This window comes from Erinaceus europaeus, chromosome 4 (genome assembly GCF_950295315.1).
Source record: "Erinaceus europaeus chromosome 4, mEriEur2.1, whole genome shotgun sequence".
Lineage (NCBI taxonomy): Eukaryota > Metazoa > Chordata > Mammalia > Eulipotyphla > Erinaceidae > Erinaceus > Erinaceus europaeus.
In genome coordinates this window covers 134360772-134377640 of record NC_080165.1, presented here as the reverse complement: position 1 = coordinate 134377640, position 16869 = coordinate 134360772, and the positions used below count along the sequence as shown (strand labels likewise).

Here is a 16869-nt window from a genome sequence, read left to right as displayed (position 1 = left end):
TCCAAGGTCAGAGATATGGGTTGACTATTATTTCTATTATTTCCTTTTGTTGCTCTTGTTGTGTTTTATTGTTGTGGTTATTATTATTGTTATTGATGTTATTGTTGTTGGATAGGAAGAGAGAAATGGAGAGAGGAAAGGAAGACAGAGAGGGGGAGAGAAAAATAGACACCTGCACACCTGCTTCACAGCCTGTGAAGCAACTCCCCTGCAGGTGGAGAACCAGAGGCTGGAACCGGGATCCTTAAGTCAGTCCTTGCACTTTGTGCCACGTGTGCTTAACCCACTGCACTACTGCCTGACTCCCTAGACCATGATTCTTTATGATGAAGAATCAACTTTAATTCTTTTTTTAATCTTTATTTATTTATTGGATAGAGACAGCCAGAAATCAAGAGGGGAGGGGATAGTAGAGAAGAAGAGATACAGAGAGACACCTGCAGTACTGCTTCACCACTCACAAAGCTTTCCCCCTGCAGGTGGGGACTGGAGGCTTGAATTTGGGTCCTTACACATTATGTCACATGCGCCCAACCAGGTGCACCATCACCAAGCTCCAACTGTAATTCTATTTTTTCTTTTTTTTTTAATATTTTATTACCTTTATTTATTTATTGGATAGACAGCAGAAATGGAGAGAGAAAAGGGAGAGAGAGAGAGAGAGAGCCAGAGAGACACCTGCAGCACTGCTTCACCACTTGTGAAGCTTGACCCTGCAGGTGGGGACTAGGGGCTCGAACCTGGGTCCTTGTGCACTGTAATATGTGTGCTCAACCAGTTGCACCACCACCCAGCCCCCAACTGTAATTCTTAAAGTTCTCATTTGTTAATGGAATTAGAATAGCACCATTTATATGTTTTTGTATAGCAAGAAATACATTAAACAGAATGACTTACATTACACAAACATGTTTGGTTTAAAAAAGAGATGCTTGTAACAATTCCTATTTTTTCCCCAATGATTTGATTGAACTGTATTTCATGTGGCATAAAATCTGCCCATTTAAACACATTATTTAGGGGCTAAGCAGTTGCACACCCAGTTGAGCACATACATCACCATGTATAAGAACCTGAGTTCAAGCCCCCTGTCCACAAGCAGTGTAGCTGTGCTGCAAGTGTTTATCTCTCTCCCTCTTTATCTCCTGCTCTCCTCTCAATTTCTCTTAATCCTATCAAAGAAAATTAATGGGGGGGTTGAGAAGAGACAGCCTCAAAGAATACTGGATTCATTGTGCAGGCACTGAGCCCAACAACAGCCCTGGTGGCAAAATAAATTTATAAATGAATAAGCAAAAAAAAACCCCAATAAAAGACACTAGTCATTGATTTTTAGTATTGTGAAACCATCAACAGAATCTAATTGGAGTCCGGTGGTAGCTCAGCGGGTTAAGCGCACGTGGTGCAAAGCCCAGGGACCAGCGTAAGGATCCCGGTTCAAGCCCCCGGCTCCCCACCTTCAGAGGAAGTGGCTTCACAGGCGGTGAAGCAAGTCTGCAGGTGTCTGTCTTTCTCTCCCCCTCTCTGTCTTCCCCTCCTCTCTCTATTTCTCTCTGTCCTATCCAACAATGACGACATCAACAACAATAACTACAGCAACAAAACAACAAGGGCAACAAAAGGGAAAAAATAAATCATAATAAAAAAAATTTTAAAAAAAAGAATCTAATTTTGGAACATTTTCATTATTCCAAAAAGAAATAACCTGCCTGTGATGTCATCTAACTTTTCTTCTTTTTTTTTTTTTTTTTTTTTGCTGTCTCATGTGGCACTGGAAAGTGAATTCAGGGTATCACCCATGTGTATTCACACATGTGGAATGCCACTAAGCAGCCTCTCTCGGCCAGTTTCCCATTCTTAGTTATTGTCTTGTCTTGATATATCTCCCCGTGTGTGTGTGTGTGTGTGTGTGTGTGTGTGTGTGTGTGTGTGTGTGTGTGTGTCTAGAGACAGAGTTATGGAATCAGCCTGTATCAGTGACCTTGGGAGAACTACTGCTACCAGTGGAAGAGATGGTACACAGAGACACAGAGATCTGGTGGTAGGAATAGTATGGAATTATACTATTATCTTATAATTTTGTAAATCTATATTAAATCACTAATAAAAACAAGGTAAAAAAAAGAGAGACCTGAGGTTTTGATGGCATCTTTTTTGTAAATGATCATCAACTTACCTCACAAACAGTGGTATAGGTATCATTCTGCATAAAAAGAAAAAGGAAAGTGAAACTTCTTAAAATTCTTACAATGATAACTTAATGACGTTTACTGATGTGTTTCTTTCAAATTAATTCCTTGCTCCAAACATCTAGTTGTTGCTGCTGTTGTTTTTATCAACCAATAAACAACCAAAAACAGAGTTGTCCAGAGCTGTTCCATCTGTCCAGACCACTCACTACATGAAAAACTGTAAACCTTATGTATGCATCGCAGGAATAATGGAGGAGTGTGTATCTAACAGAATACTGATGATCAGGGAACTGCAAATAATAACAATAATAAGATAGCACTTTACACCTGTGAGAATTAGAAGCGACACACCAACTGTTGAGACTTGGAAGAAAAGGAACTTTTGCACATTGTTAGTGGGAATGTAAACTGATCTAACCTCCATGGAAAACAGCCTGGAGATTCATGAGAAAACTAAAAATGGGTTTATCCTATGATCTGGCATTCCTCTCCTGGAGATTTATCTAAAACATGCAAAGACACCTATCCAGTGAGACCTATGTGCATCTATGTTCATAGCAGCACAATTTGTAATAGTCCAATCTTGGAAGCAACTCAGATGCCCAACAGCAGATGAAATGAATGGCTGAGAAAGTTGTGGCATATATACACATTCAATGCTATGCAGCTGTTAAAAATGTTGAAGTCATTCCTTTATCCTATCCTGGGAAGAACTTGCAGGTATTGTGTTGAGTCAGAAAAGCCGGGAAGAGGACAAATACTGTATGATCTCACTCCCAGGGGAAACCTAGGAAGCAAGGTTAATAAGGAAGAACCAGGTGGAAGTTGGACTGAGGATTGTGTATTGCATCAAAGCCAAGGACTCTGGGGGAAGCAGGGAAAGGAATGGAGTGGAGGTGCTTTGGGGTCCTGGTGCATGATGGTCGAAAAGAACTTAGATTAGCGAAAAGAGTGTCTTCCACCAATTATGTGGAGATGAGAGGTTGTACCTATGTGTCAACAACTGTCCTATAAACCATTGACCTCCCAATAAAGTGGGGGTAAAAGAAAACTGAACTGTTGCTGGCAGCAAACACCATTTCCCACTCATTTCACTCAGAGCTCTGCTGTGTGCTCCTCACCCTACTTAGTGCAGGGGACACAGTGAGAACAAAACAGAAAACATCAGAGGGCAGGGGAGATAGCATAATAGTTAGACAGAGACTTTCACACCTGAGACTCCAAAGTCTCAGGTTCAATCCCCTGCACCACCCTAAACCAGAGCTGAGTAGTTAGTTCTCTGGTAACATAAAGTTAAAAAAAAAAAAAAAAGAAAAGAAAACATCCTACCCTGGTGGTCTTATAAGTAGGGGCAAAACATATTAAACACCGAACTAGACAAATAATGATGCTAATGCCAATTTCTAAAAAGCAATACAAAGCAAAACTGTTTATAGGGAGTATAAGTGTTCTGAAATCCAGACCGCAGCTTCTGGTAACATTAATTCTGTGAGGTGCCCACTCACAAAAGTGAAAAAGATGATGAGTAGCTTCAGTAATGGAGATCTACAAGCATGTTGTCTAGGCATTGCCTAGGCTGCCTATGAAAAATAAGATTGTATGTAAGGAGAGGTTTGTGTTCCTGCTTAACTCTCAGTTACCACACTCTTAGGCATTTATCCAAAAGACATGAAAACACAAATTAGAAGGAACGTAAACTCCCCCATGTTCAGACTGCTGTATTCGCAGTAGCCAGAAAATGGGAGCAATCTAAACGCCCACTGCATCGCATATGGGAGCTTGTTACCAGAGCAGGACCTCAGGACGCACCGTCCATGACCCAACAAATCAAAATCTGCAGCTTCACAAGATCCCCCAAACAATTACATGTTAACATCTAAGAAACACAAGAGCAGGAAATTTAGCAACTACCTATCATTCTGCTTGAAGGTCTTTACAGTTTGGAGTAATTCAGTATCCCCTGCCCCATAGTTTGCATTAACTTGCCTGGATCTCCAATTGCATTTATTAATAGCATTGGTGTCAACATTTTTCCCTTACCTATGTAAGACTCATTTTTCCCTTACCTATGTAAGACTCACATTTCTCCTTTAGAGTCCAAGAAATTAACTGAAAATCATCAGGGTTTTTTTTTTGTTTGTTTGTTTGTTTTACCAGAGCACTGCTCAGCTCTGGCTTTTGGTGGTGCGGGGGACTGAACCTAGGACTTCGGAGCCTCAGGCATGAGAGTTGCTTTGCATAACCATTATGCTATCTACCCTCACCCTTAAATCATCAAAAATTTAAGTGGAATCTTCTTACACAATTTAACTCTTGAGAGAAACGTGAATGTGAAATCTGAAACATAATTAGTACTTACACACTTTAGAGCACAGTTTTCCTGATCTATAGAGCTCCAAAAATGGCATCCTTGAATGCACTACAAGAAACAGTAAGAGACGTCAGCAACCGAAGAACTGTGACTTTTTCCAGTCACCTGAAATTGCAACATAGTTACAAATGGGAGAGGTGCTTGAAATAGGGATCCTCCAAGATCTGTGGCTTCAAAAAGAGTAGGTCGTTTAGGAGGGAGCACAGTGGATAAAACAGTGGACTCTAAAACATGAGGTCATAAATTTGCTCCTTGCCTGCCCAACTCTCTGAAGGGGAGGCTGAATCATGCTACTATGCCACTTGACAGACTCGTAATGAGTGCAGGCTAGAATGCTCTCAGCTGTGACCACAGACTGCAAGCTCAGAGTGACAGGGAATTGGAGGTTACACAGACTCCTGTGCTAAATATCAGCAGACATGAGCCTTTGGGTCAAATCAGTGTGGTTAATAGGATGTATATGTATATGTATATGTATATGTATATGTATATGTTATTTGTTTCCAAGTCTGGGAGCTACTCTCTGCCCTAATCTGACTTTCAAGCGCTATTCTTAACTCTGATGTGATTTTCCCAGACAATATTTCTAGTCCAGCTTCATGTTAGCTATCAAGCTCAACCAAAAATTAACAAAGTAACGGACCCCTAGTAGCATACCTAAATTAGACATCCTAAATTTTTTCAGCTTTATGTCCCTATTCTCATTGCTCTATTCCTGCTCTTTGGTTTCTGTGTATTAAACATTTTGTCCTGCTTAGTATCTTACTGCTTTTCAGGCACCGAGATGCAGATGTTACTGTGGTTACAACCTGACTTCCCTGGAAGTTGATCTCAACAATGTGTCCTGAAACCTTCCCTCTCCAGAACTCTACCCCACTAGGGAAAGACAGAAACAGACTGGGGGTATGAATCAGCATACCAACCTCTATGTCTAGCAGAGAAGCCAGAACTGCCACTTTCTGCATCCCCAAAAGAATTTTAGTCTATAATCCCAGAGAAGTGAAGAGATAGAGGAAGCTGACAAGAGGACTTTGAGCCCTAATCCCACTGGGACCTGAAACATTTGTCACCAAGAATCTTGTTTTTATACCATCATTGAAAGGGATGCAAATCTGGAAAACACCAGAGGAAGTCAGGCACTGCTTCACTAATATGAGACAGAAAAGGAAAAAGGAAGGACACTCCGAAGTAGTAATAGGTGTTAAGTGTGACTCAGAAAAGTGAAAACAGGGCCATAGAAAAAAATGGCAAATATATATATATAGAGAGAGATATAGATATAGATTAGATATAGACATAGACATAGACATAGACATAGACATAGACATAGACATAGACATAGACATAGACATAGACATAGACATAGACATAGACATAGACATAGACATAGACATAGACATAGACATAGACATAGATAGAAAGTCAACCCATATCATTGACCTTGGGAGAACTATTTCAGTTTCCACTGGAGGGGGATGGGACAAAGAACTCTGGTGGGGACAGAGTTAGAGAACATAATGACTATGCAAAGAGTCTCTCTCATGCCTGAGGCTTTCAGTTCCCTGGTTTAATCCCTTGCACTACCATAAACCAAAGCTGAGCAGTACTCTGGAAAAAAATAGATAGATAGACAGACAGACAGATCTCTGGTGATAGCAAGAGTGTGGAATTACATCCCTATTATCTTATAATTTTGAAAATAACTAATCACAAACCTACAAAAAATAATTTTTTTAAAGCATGAGGTCCTAAATGTATCCTTGGCATAGCATATACCAGAGTGGTGTTCTGGTTCTCTGTCTCTCCCCCACTCTTTCTTTCATTAATAAATAAATGAAAATTTTTAAAGCTATCAAAATATGCATTAATAATAGAAAGAAAAATTAAGCTGTAAGAAACTCCAATATATTTGTAAATTACAAATAAACCTTAATTTACAGGAGGAGGAGGAGGCTCTTTAATGATTCCAAGAAGAGATATCATATCTACAGATGGCAGGGATAGATAGCATAATGGTTATATAAAGAGACTCTCATACTGAGGCTCAAAAGTCCCAGGGTCAGTCCCTTGAACCACCATAAACCAGACCTGAGCAGTGCTCTGGTAAAACAAACAAACATATCTACAGATAGAGCAGGGCTTGGCATGATTCACACTATAGGACAACAGGGTTGAGTGGAATTCAGTCCGAGGTGGGCAGATCCAAAATCTAGGGACCCTGTCCTTCAAGGTTATATGGTTCACAGGGTAGTTGGCAGGAGGTGAAAACTAGAATAGCATGCATTGTGTGTAGAATGGATCTGTGCTGTGTCTCATGTGACAAGCTCAACCCAAGCCAGGGGCATATGAAAGTGTGAGGTGACACTGGAAGTTCTCTGGTTACCTAGCCAGCTTTCAGGAAACCCCAGCTGTACTGAAAGCTTTCTTTCAGTCTTCCCTGACCAACCCTAGGACATTCCCTCGCCTTACTTGATTTGTCTGTGCTGATGATGATTGTCAGGTGTTGACCACTGTTTTCATAGGTCATGATGGACACCTGGATGTCTTTCTCCTTTCCCTCAGTCCCTTCTCTTCTGCCATCTTTTTCTTCTCCTTCCTACTCCTTTTGTGTTTATGTCCTAATCTCAGCTTTTTCCTTTTTTTTTTTTCATTCTTCAAGTTCTTCATGAGAGAGCTCATCCACTAATTTAGTTTCAACCATCTCACAGCTCCCAAATGTGTAACGTTAGTGGAGGTTTTTTCCTGAACTCCAGATCCTGATAGCAATTTCTCATTAGACTTGTCCACTTAAGTCCCCACCAGTGCCTCTATCTAATTCAGCATGTGATGCATTAAACTTTCCAATTTCTACCTTGATTTTCTTTCTTCTGTGTTTTCCAATAATGACCTGAAAACCATCTGAGCCTCCCAATCCAGGGAGACCAGGTATCTTCTCTCTCTCTCCCTCTCCATCCCCCTCCCACTCCCCCCCTTTCTCCCCCTCTCTCCCTCTCCTTATATTTATTTATTATTGTACAAAGACAAAGAGAAATTGAGAAGGGAGGAGGAGATAGAAGGAAAGAGACAGAGAGACACCTGCAGCCCTGCTTCACCATTTCTGAAAGTTTTTTCCCCTGCAGGTGGGGACCAGGGGCTTGAACCTGGGTCTAAGTGCATTGTCATATGTGTATATAACCAGGTGCACCACCACCTGACCCCCAGGTGTCTTCTCTTCCTCTTATCCCACTCAACCCACCCTGAACAACCATCACCAAGTCCTATTGCATCATCTCTTCCTTAACTGAATTCCACCTGAGTCCTCATTCACTGCCCTTGCTTTTTCTTGTGTGCACTAACACTTGCTAATAGTCTCACGAAAGGTCTCTTTCCCTTCAACATTTATACTGAACTTTTTTTATTATAAAACCTAACAAGATCTTTTTGAACCTAAAACTGTGAAATTGAAACTGGATTACTAAGTATGATAGATACACGGTTTGTTTACCAAACAAACTGCAATACTTTTGCTTTCCTCAACAAAAGAAACTTTCTAGCTGCTATAGCTTTTCTTCTCCAGTCCTCCTACAAAAATCCTCTTGTTTGTTTTAGTGAAAAGACCATGGAGCCAGGCAGTGGCACACCTGGTTAAGCACACATATTACAGTGTGCAAGGTTGCAGGTTCAAACCCGTGGTTCCCATCTGCAGGAGGGAGAAACTTCACAAGTGGTGGAGCAGGGCTGCAGGTATCTCTCTCCTGGTCTTTCTCCCTCTCCTCTCAATTCCTCACTGTCTCTATCCAATAATAAAAAATAAAAATATATATTAAAAGAAATATTAAAAAAAGAAGAAGAAGAAAAGACCATCGGTCAAGCTCAGGAGATTTCCCTCTAGTGTGTTCTTTATGTCCCTTACAGTCACTACTATTGTGGCACTCACAATGCTGCCAGGATACCCTTTTTGTATCTTTTTTTACATATATATCATTTTATTGGGAAGTTAATGGTTTACAGTGCAGTTATTTGGGGAAGGCCATCCTCCCCAACCAAGCACACAGCTTCGGGAGGGACACCCATGGGGCAGTGAGGGAGGAAGGGGACACCCACCTAGCCAGCCAGATCAGCCGAATCAACCCTGGTGACCAATGGGGTGACAGATGTTGCAGTCAGATCGACCTCACATCCCGCAGTGCGGTTATGACACATGAGTACAATTACTCATCTTGCCCTGAAAAGTCTCAGCAGAACACTCTCACCCACAACTTGGGCTGACTTTCCCAGTGTTATGTCTATCCTGCTAGACTGAGAACTCTCTAAAACAGAGTTCCTATTAGATCCACTCTTAAGTTTCTAGTACCTAGCACAGTGCAGGGCTTACACTTAACACTTCACATAACTCGACACTTGAATATGTGGATACAGGTGTAGAAAAACAACAAAATCATAAATGCAACTGTTAAAAGAAACATTAGAGACTATGTAAATCTTAACCGATATGCGCAAAACCCAAAGTCATCTAGGATTAAAATCATGAGCTTTGCTCTTTTTGCTTCAATATACTGTCCCTGCCTTCATTTTTAAATATTCTTCAGTCTTCATTTCTCACCCTTTTCTCTTTACCTTCTTCCATCAGAGACTAATGCATGAGACTGTACTTAAGAATTACTCCAGGTGGCCGGATGGTGGCGCATCTGGTTAAGTGCATGTATTAAGTGCACAAGGACCTGGGTTCAAGCCCCTGGTCCCCACATGCAGGGGGAAAGCTTTACAAGTGGTGAAGCAGCGCTGCAGGTGTCTGTCTCTCTCTATTACTCCCTTCTCTCTTGATTTCTGGCTGTCTCTATCCAATAAATAAAGATAATAGAATATTTTAAAAAAGAAGAATTACTACTATAGGGGGCCAGATGGCACAGCAGGTTAAGCACTCATGGTGCAAAGTGCAAGGACCGGCATAAGGATCCTGTTCAAGCCCTGGCTCCCCACCTGCAGGGGGGTCAGTGAGGCCAGGTCTGCAGGTGTTTATCTTTCTCTCCCTCTCTCTGTCATCCCGTCCTCTCTTGATTTCTCTCTGTCTTATCCAACAATGGCAATGATAATAATAACAATAAACAACAAGGGCAACAGAAGGGAAAGAATAGCCTCCAGGGGAGTAGTGGATTTATAGTGCAGGCACCAAGCCCCAGCGATAACCCTGGAGGCAATAATAATAATAATAATAACTCCTATTGAAATAAAATATGACTGTTGTTTGCTTTTATATCAATGTAAATCCAATAAATTTCCTTACAGTGGAAGTAATTACTCACCAGTTCGCTCAGATTATAGGGCGTGCCTGTGTCTAGTTGCCTGCCCTGTAAAGAAGAGGCAATAAACATCAGCAATATAAGTGTTTAACGTCTCTACCATGGCTTTCTTTTTAAAGATTTTATTTATTTATTTATTTATTTATTTATTTATTTATTTATGAGAAAGATAGAAGAGAGAGAAAGAACCAGACATCACTCTGGTACATGTGCTGCTAGGAATTGAACTCAGGACCTCATGCTTGAGAGTCCAATGCTTTATCCACTGCGCCACCTCCTAGACCACCCTACCATGGCTTTTTTTTTTTTCCAACCATAGCTTTTTAAAACAAGCTTCTTGGATATTGCCTCCCTGATGTTTTCTTTTCTTTTTTTTTTTCCTCTCTCTCTCTTTTTAAAATTTCTTTATTATCTGTATTTACTGGATAGAGACAGCAATAAATTGAGAGGGTGGGGAAGATAAAGAGGGAGAGACAACTGCAGCACTGCTTCACCACTGGCAAAACTTTCCCCCTGCAGGTGAGGACTGGGGGCTCAAACCCAGGCCCTTGCACATTGTAACATGTGCACTCAGTCATGTACACCATGACCCAGGCCCACCTCCCTGATATCTTTTTAACTACAAAGTAACAATATATTTTCATATCATGAAATAAGACAAAACACAGCAAGAACCATAATGTGTAATGCTTTTAATAGCTCACTGGAAAGGCACCTGAGTTTTGCACCCAAGGACCACATGTGAGGTACTACATAACAGTGGAGGAAGTTTTGGTGTTCTGGGTGATGTCTTTTCCTCTCTCTCTCTCTCTCTCTCTCTCTCTGTTAAAACTCTTTTATTATATTTATTTATTTATTTATTTGTTGGATAAAGACAGCCAGAATCAGGAGGGAAGTGGGTAGTAGAGAGGGAATGAGACAGAGAGACACCCGTAGCCCTGCTTCACCACTCGAAAAGCTTTCTCCTTAGAGACGGGGACTGAGGGCTCAAACCTAGGTCCATTATACCATGTGCACTCAACCAAGTATGCCACCACCCCATCCCTCTCCCTCACTTTCTCTATCGCTTTCTTTTTAAAACCTTTTAAAAAAATGTTTTTTATTTATTTTGACAGGACAGAGAGAAATTAAATGGGGAGGGGGATACGGAGGGGGGGAGAGAGGCATTGCTTCACCACTTGTGAAGATTTCCCCCCTGCACATGGGGACCCAGGCTCAAACGTGGGTTCTTGTGCACTGTAATATGTGCATTTAGCCAGGTGTGCCACCACCTCACCCAGCTGTCTCTTTCTCTATCTCTCACCTCTCTACCTGAATGAATAACAAATGTGGCCAGAAACAGTGGCACTGTGCAAGCACAAGGTTCCTTGCGGGGAAGGGGGAGGGAGAATTCTGCAGAAATATAAAAATGGCTGTGGAGGGAGTCGGTGGTAGCGCAGCAGCTTTATCGCAAGTGGAGAAAAGCGTAAGGCGGAAGGATCCCGGTTCCAGCCCCGGCTCCCCACCTGCAGGGGAGTCACTTCACAGGTGGTGAAGCAGGTCTGCAGGTGTCTGTCTTTCTCTCTTCCTCTCTAGCTTCCCCTCCTTTCTCCATTTCTCTCTGTCCTATCTAACAACGACATCAACAACAATAATACCTACGACAACAACAGAAAACAACAAGGGCAACAAAAAGGGAAAAATAAATATAAATAAATTTTTTTTTAATTTTTAAATTAAAAATGGCTGTGGAAATATGACTCACTTATTAAAATAAACTTGTAATATGAGTAAACTAATCAAGTCAAATGAATCTTGAAATCAGAGACTATATTTAATCTTTTTAAAGCAAATTTATTAAAAGCAGAGATAAAGTATAAATTTATACACAGTAAAACTGTAAATTACTATTTATTTCTCACAAAAATTTACAAGTTTTTTTTTTTGTGCTGGGAATGGAAAGTAGTAGGTACTAAGGCAAAATATAAATTAGTCAACCCTTCACTAATAACTATTTGAGTAGTATATACATATATGTAAAGAATAGTAATACTAGGGCCTGGGCTGTATTGCATCTTGTTGAGCGCACACGTTACTATGTTCAAAGACCCAGGTTTGAGCCCCTACTCGCCACCTCCAAGGAGGAAGTTTCACAAATGGTGAAGCAAATACTGCAGGTGTCTCTCTGTCTCTCTCCCTCCCTATCTTCCTGCCCCTCTCAATTTCTCTGTCAAAAAAAGAAAAAAAAAAAAAGATGTTCCTGGGGTGTCGGGCAGTAGGGCAGCAAATTAAGCGCAGGTGGCACAAAGCTCAAGGGCCGGCATAAGGATTCCAGTTCGAGCCCCCGGGGTCCCCACCTGCAGGGGAGTCGCTTTCTCTCCTCCTCTCTGTCTTCCCCTCCTCTCTCCATTTCTCTCTGTCCTTTCCAACAATGACAATATCAACAACAACAACAACAATAATAACTACAACAATAAAACAAGGGCAACAAAAAAGGGAAAATAAATAAATATTTTTTTTTAAATTTTAAAAAATAAAAAATGATATTCCCTTCAAAGGAAAAGAAAGAGCGAGCAAATGGTTCAAGGATAATGAGCTATGTACTGGAATAGTGTATTCTGAATATCATCTAATGGTTAACTATCTTCACCACTGACTTAGAATTACAGGAAGAAGAAAACTACATGAATGTTTCTATCCTAATTAGTGCTAACCAAAAGCTTTCCCTAAAAGTTGCTAAAATCAGACCATTGATTTGGAGATGGATTAATTAACCACAAAGTAACCCAGTAAGGAGCATCTGATGTCTATACTTAACTGGCCCAATAACTGAAAAAAAAGATATGTTCAGAAGAACACAGAAAAAAACAAAAAGAGTTTGGGAGGTGATTTATGCATCCATTTTGGCCTTTAGAATAGCCCATACTTTTCACTAAGTTCTTCCAACATTTTTCTTCTTCCTTCAGGTAAGCACTGTCCATTTTTTTTTTCTTCACTTAATTCCCAGCACCTAGAACAGTGTCTCAGGAATAATAAGTGTTCAAGAATTGAATGTTTTTTAAATTTATTTATTTATTTATTTAGTATTGGATAGAGACAGAGAGAAATTGAGACGGGAAGAGGAGACAGAGAGGGAGAGAGACACCTACCAATCTGCTTTACCACTAGTGATGTTTTCTCCCTTCAGGCTTGATCCTAGGACCTTACACATTGTAATGTGTGCACTTAACCAGGTGCACCACCATCTGGCTCCAACAAATGAATGTTTAAGAACTAAGTCTATGGACAGGCTGAGGCTATGGATCAACCAGCCAACATCCATGTCCAGCAGAGAAGCAATTACAGAAACCAGATCTCTCACTTTCTGCACCACACAAAGAATTTTGATCAGGAGTCAGGTGGTAACACAGAGGGTTAAGCACACATGGTGCAAAGCACAAGGATCAGCTTAAGGTTCCCAGTTCAAGCCCCCGGCTCCCCACCTGCAGGGGAGTCGCTTCACAGTGGTGAAGCAGGTCTGCAGGTGTCTATCTTTCTCTCCCCCTCTCTGTCTTCCCCTCCTCTTTCCATTCCCCTGTCCTATCCAACAACAACAACATCAATAACAACTACAACAATGAAACAACAAGGACAACAAAAGGGAATAAATAAATAAATATTAAAAAAGAAAAAAGAATTTTGGTCCATACTTCTAGCTAGGGAGAAATTATAGGAGGAAGATGACCAGAGGGCTCTGAATTCCAACTCCATCAGGAACCAGAGAGAGAAGAGGAAAAAAAGGAAGAACATTTGGAAGTAGTAGTAGGTGTAGTTGTAACTTGGAAAGGAAGAGAAGACGGGACCATGGAAAAAATGGGCAAATGTATACAAATATAGACAGATAGTTGTAGAAATAATAGTTAACCCATTTCTGTAACCTTGGGAGAACTGCTATAGCTTCCAATGGGGAGAATGGGGACACAGAAATCTGGTGGTAGAAATGGTGCAGAATTCTACCCCTGTTGTCTTATAATTTTGTGAATCAATATTAAGTCACTAATAAAATCAAAATAAGAAAAAAATAGATATATAGTCAACTCATATCTGTGACCTTGGGAGAACTATTGCAGTTTCTGCTAGAGTGGTATGGGGATACTGAATTCTAGTGGTGGGAATGGTGTGGAATTACACCCCTATTATCTTATAATTTTGTAAGTCACTTTTATATCACTAATAAATTTTTTTTTAAAAAAAAAGGAATAAGTCTATGAATACAGAAGGATCTACTGTTTAGGAATATTCCAGAAGTTCAGTCCCTAGAGAACATGAGCCAGTGATCTGGCACTATGGATGGTAAATTTAAGAAATAATCAGGCACAGGAGTAAAATAACACATATTGACTTTTGTATTATTTTCATCTGATATGTAAATCAAAATTACTTCAGGCTCAATCTCCTAGCCACTAGTATTATTAAGGGAAGAAGAAGTTCCTGATATGGCTTTGTTCATAGAAAATAAGTGCCTTTGACTCTCCTTTATATTGGGTTGTCAGAAAAGTCATGACACATTTTTGCTTTGGAAAACAGAAAAAATTTGTCATGACTTTTCCAACAACCCAATAGCATGGGATCACAATCACATAAAATCAGGTGTAAGACTACAAATTTGCCACTGAACGTTTCATATGCTTTTAAAATGTGTGCTGGGAGTCTGATGGTAGTGCAGCGGGTTAAGCGCAGGTGGCACAAAGCACAAGGACCGGCATAAGGATCCCAGTTCCAGCCACCAGCTCCCCACCTGCAGGGGAGTCGCTTCACAGGCAGTGAAGCAGGTCTGCAGATGTCTATCTTTCTCTCCCCCCTCTGTCTTCCCCTCCTCTTTCCATTTCTCTCTGTCCTATCCAACAACAACGACATCAGTAACAACAACAACAACAGTAGCTACAACAATAAAACAACAAGGGCAACAAAAGGGAATAAATAAATAAATATTTTTTTAAATCGTAAAAAAAAATGTATGCTAACTCATAAGGCAAAAGAGTAGTTGCTGAATAGTTTCAGTACTCCTTTTTAAACAGTAGAACAGGGTTGTGTCTTGCTTACCATAACGTATCAATATTAAGAGCTTCTATTGGGGAGAGTCAAAGTTAAATTTACAGGCTATAAATTGAAGTGTTTCTTCCACAAATGGTCTTGGGCAAGGCAGTCTCAGAAATCTACCAGGTTCTAGAGAAGCAGACTTTGTCAACATCCTTCCTTAACCTCTAGTTACCACCCTCTTCCTCCTCATCATCATAGTTAGCATTTTAGTGAGTAATTCCTGTGTTCCAGGAACTACTGCCAATACTTTACTGGAAATCTCATTCAGCGTTTCAATGGTCTAGAAGCAGGAATTTTAACACTATTTCACAGCAGAGACATACAGGGAGGGGTGGTAATTTCCCCCAAGAGTTAGGATCTAAAGGGGGAAGGGTGGAAAGTGGTCACCTAAATGGCCATCAGATCCTGTGCTCATAAGCAAAGCATGGTGTCTCCCTCCATCCTCATCTTCGCCTGCACCGAATTCACATTTGTCCCTTTGGAGTTAGGGTCAACACTAGTTTACTTTAGCTACACCTGTTTCAACTATCTGCTTAGAACTCTCAATCCCAATCCCAGATTTTAAACCCTCTTATGTAACACTAACTTCCTGACATAAGCTTTTGTATCCTGCCCACATCAGCCAGAATTAATTTTATTCTTTCCTTCCTATCCTGGTAAATTAAACAGAGCAGAATTTTCTGCTTTTTTTTTTTCTAAGCCTACATGAGCTTCAGAGCACAGAATTGTTATGCTTGAGGGCCTAGGTTCAGTCTAATTCCCAGCACTACAACAAGCCAGAGCTGAGCAACACTATTTTCACTCTCTTTCATAAATATAAATAAATGTCTTTTTTTTAAGTTGTCAGTGCAGTCTAAAGTCATTATTCTCATCTGAGACATAAGTAAAAATAAAATTTTTGCTTATAAGTTTCTGTAAGGACTCAAATAACATGTTAATTATTACAGTGCTATCAGGAATTTGAAATCCATTATTAATATTATGTGCAAACTTGCCAGAAAGTCTTTATCATGTATATCGTTTGCTAGTTAGCCAACAGTTTCAGATGAATTTCTTAACATGCAGGGTTAAAGGTAGAGTTTCCTTGCAATTTTGAAATTTATTAACCCATTGTTTCCAGAAATTTACCAAGTAACATCCTGTCCTAAACTGTATGAAAGTTTCAGTTAATTGGGCAGGGGTAGATAGAATAATCATTATGCAAAGAGATTCTCATGCCTGAGGCTCCAGAGTCCCAGGTTCAATTCCCTCCGCACCATCATAAGCCAAAGTTGAACAGTGCTCTCATAAAAAAAAAAAAAAAAGAACGAAAGAAATATCTATTGAAAAATAAAAAAAGAAAGTTAATCTCAACTTTGACAATTATGTTACTTTGTTATCTTCACCTATGTAACAGGAAAAAATGATTAATTCATGTAGATCTAGACAAATAGTACAGCAAAAAGTATTTTCCAGAAAGCATTTGATTATAAATCTCTTTTCTTTTTCATGAAAGATTTCATACGAATGCTCTGAAAAAAACATTATGTACTATTATTTTTGTTTTCTGAAGCACTTGACACATATAACTTAAAAATATTATGTCAGTTAATTCACCCAACTAATACCGATTTCTCAACGAATGTAAAATACCCAGGATCAAGCACAGAATAATGATTTGTATACCTCTGGACAACAATCCTAACATCCCTTTATACAAAGGTGTGTGTATGTGTGTGTGTGTGTGTGTGTGTGTGTGTGTGTGTGTGTGTGTGTATACTTCTTTTTAAAAATAAAAGATGATTCAGTATCAAGAACTATCCAGTAAAATCAAAGCTTGACCTTCATAGTGAATGCTTAAGCTAGAAATGTTGGCACAGAAAAAAAAAAATTTCCAAAAAAAAAAAAAGTAGAATGTACTCAAGCATTTTACATATTCTTTGTCCTATCCACTGCTACATTCATTGTTCGTTCACCTAGCTTTTGTCCT

General features: G+C 39.9%; 1 protein-coding gene across 1 annotated transcript in view; it reads right to left on the bottom strand.

Moving 5' to 3' along the window:
• The window catches only part of ROS1 (ROS proto-oncogene 1, receptor tyrosine kinase), a 140672-nt gene that overhangs the window by 121932 nt on the left and 1871 nt on the right, over nt 1–16869 (bottom strand). Inside the window, exons 2-4 of the mRNA XM_060190561.1 lie at nt 9846–9890; nt 4552–4611; nt 2177–2203 (exon numbers count right to left, since the gene is read on the bottom strand). Of these exons, the coding sequence (XP_060046544.1) occupies nt 2177–2203; nt 4552–4611; nt 9846–9890 (132 nt within the window). The remainder of the gene's footprint in view (nt 1–2176; nt 2204–4551; nt 4612–9845; nt 9891–16869) is intronic.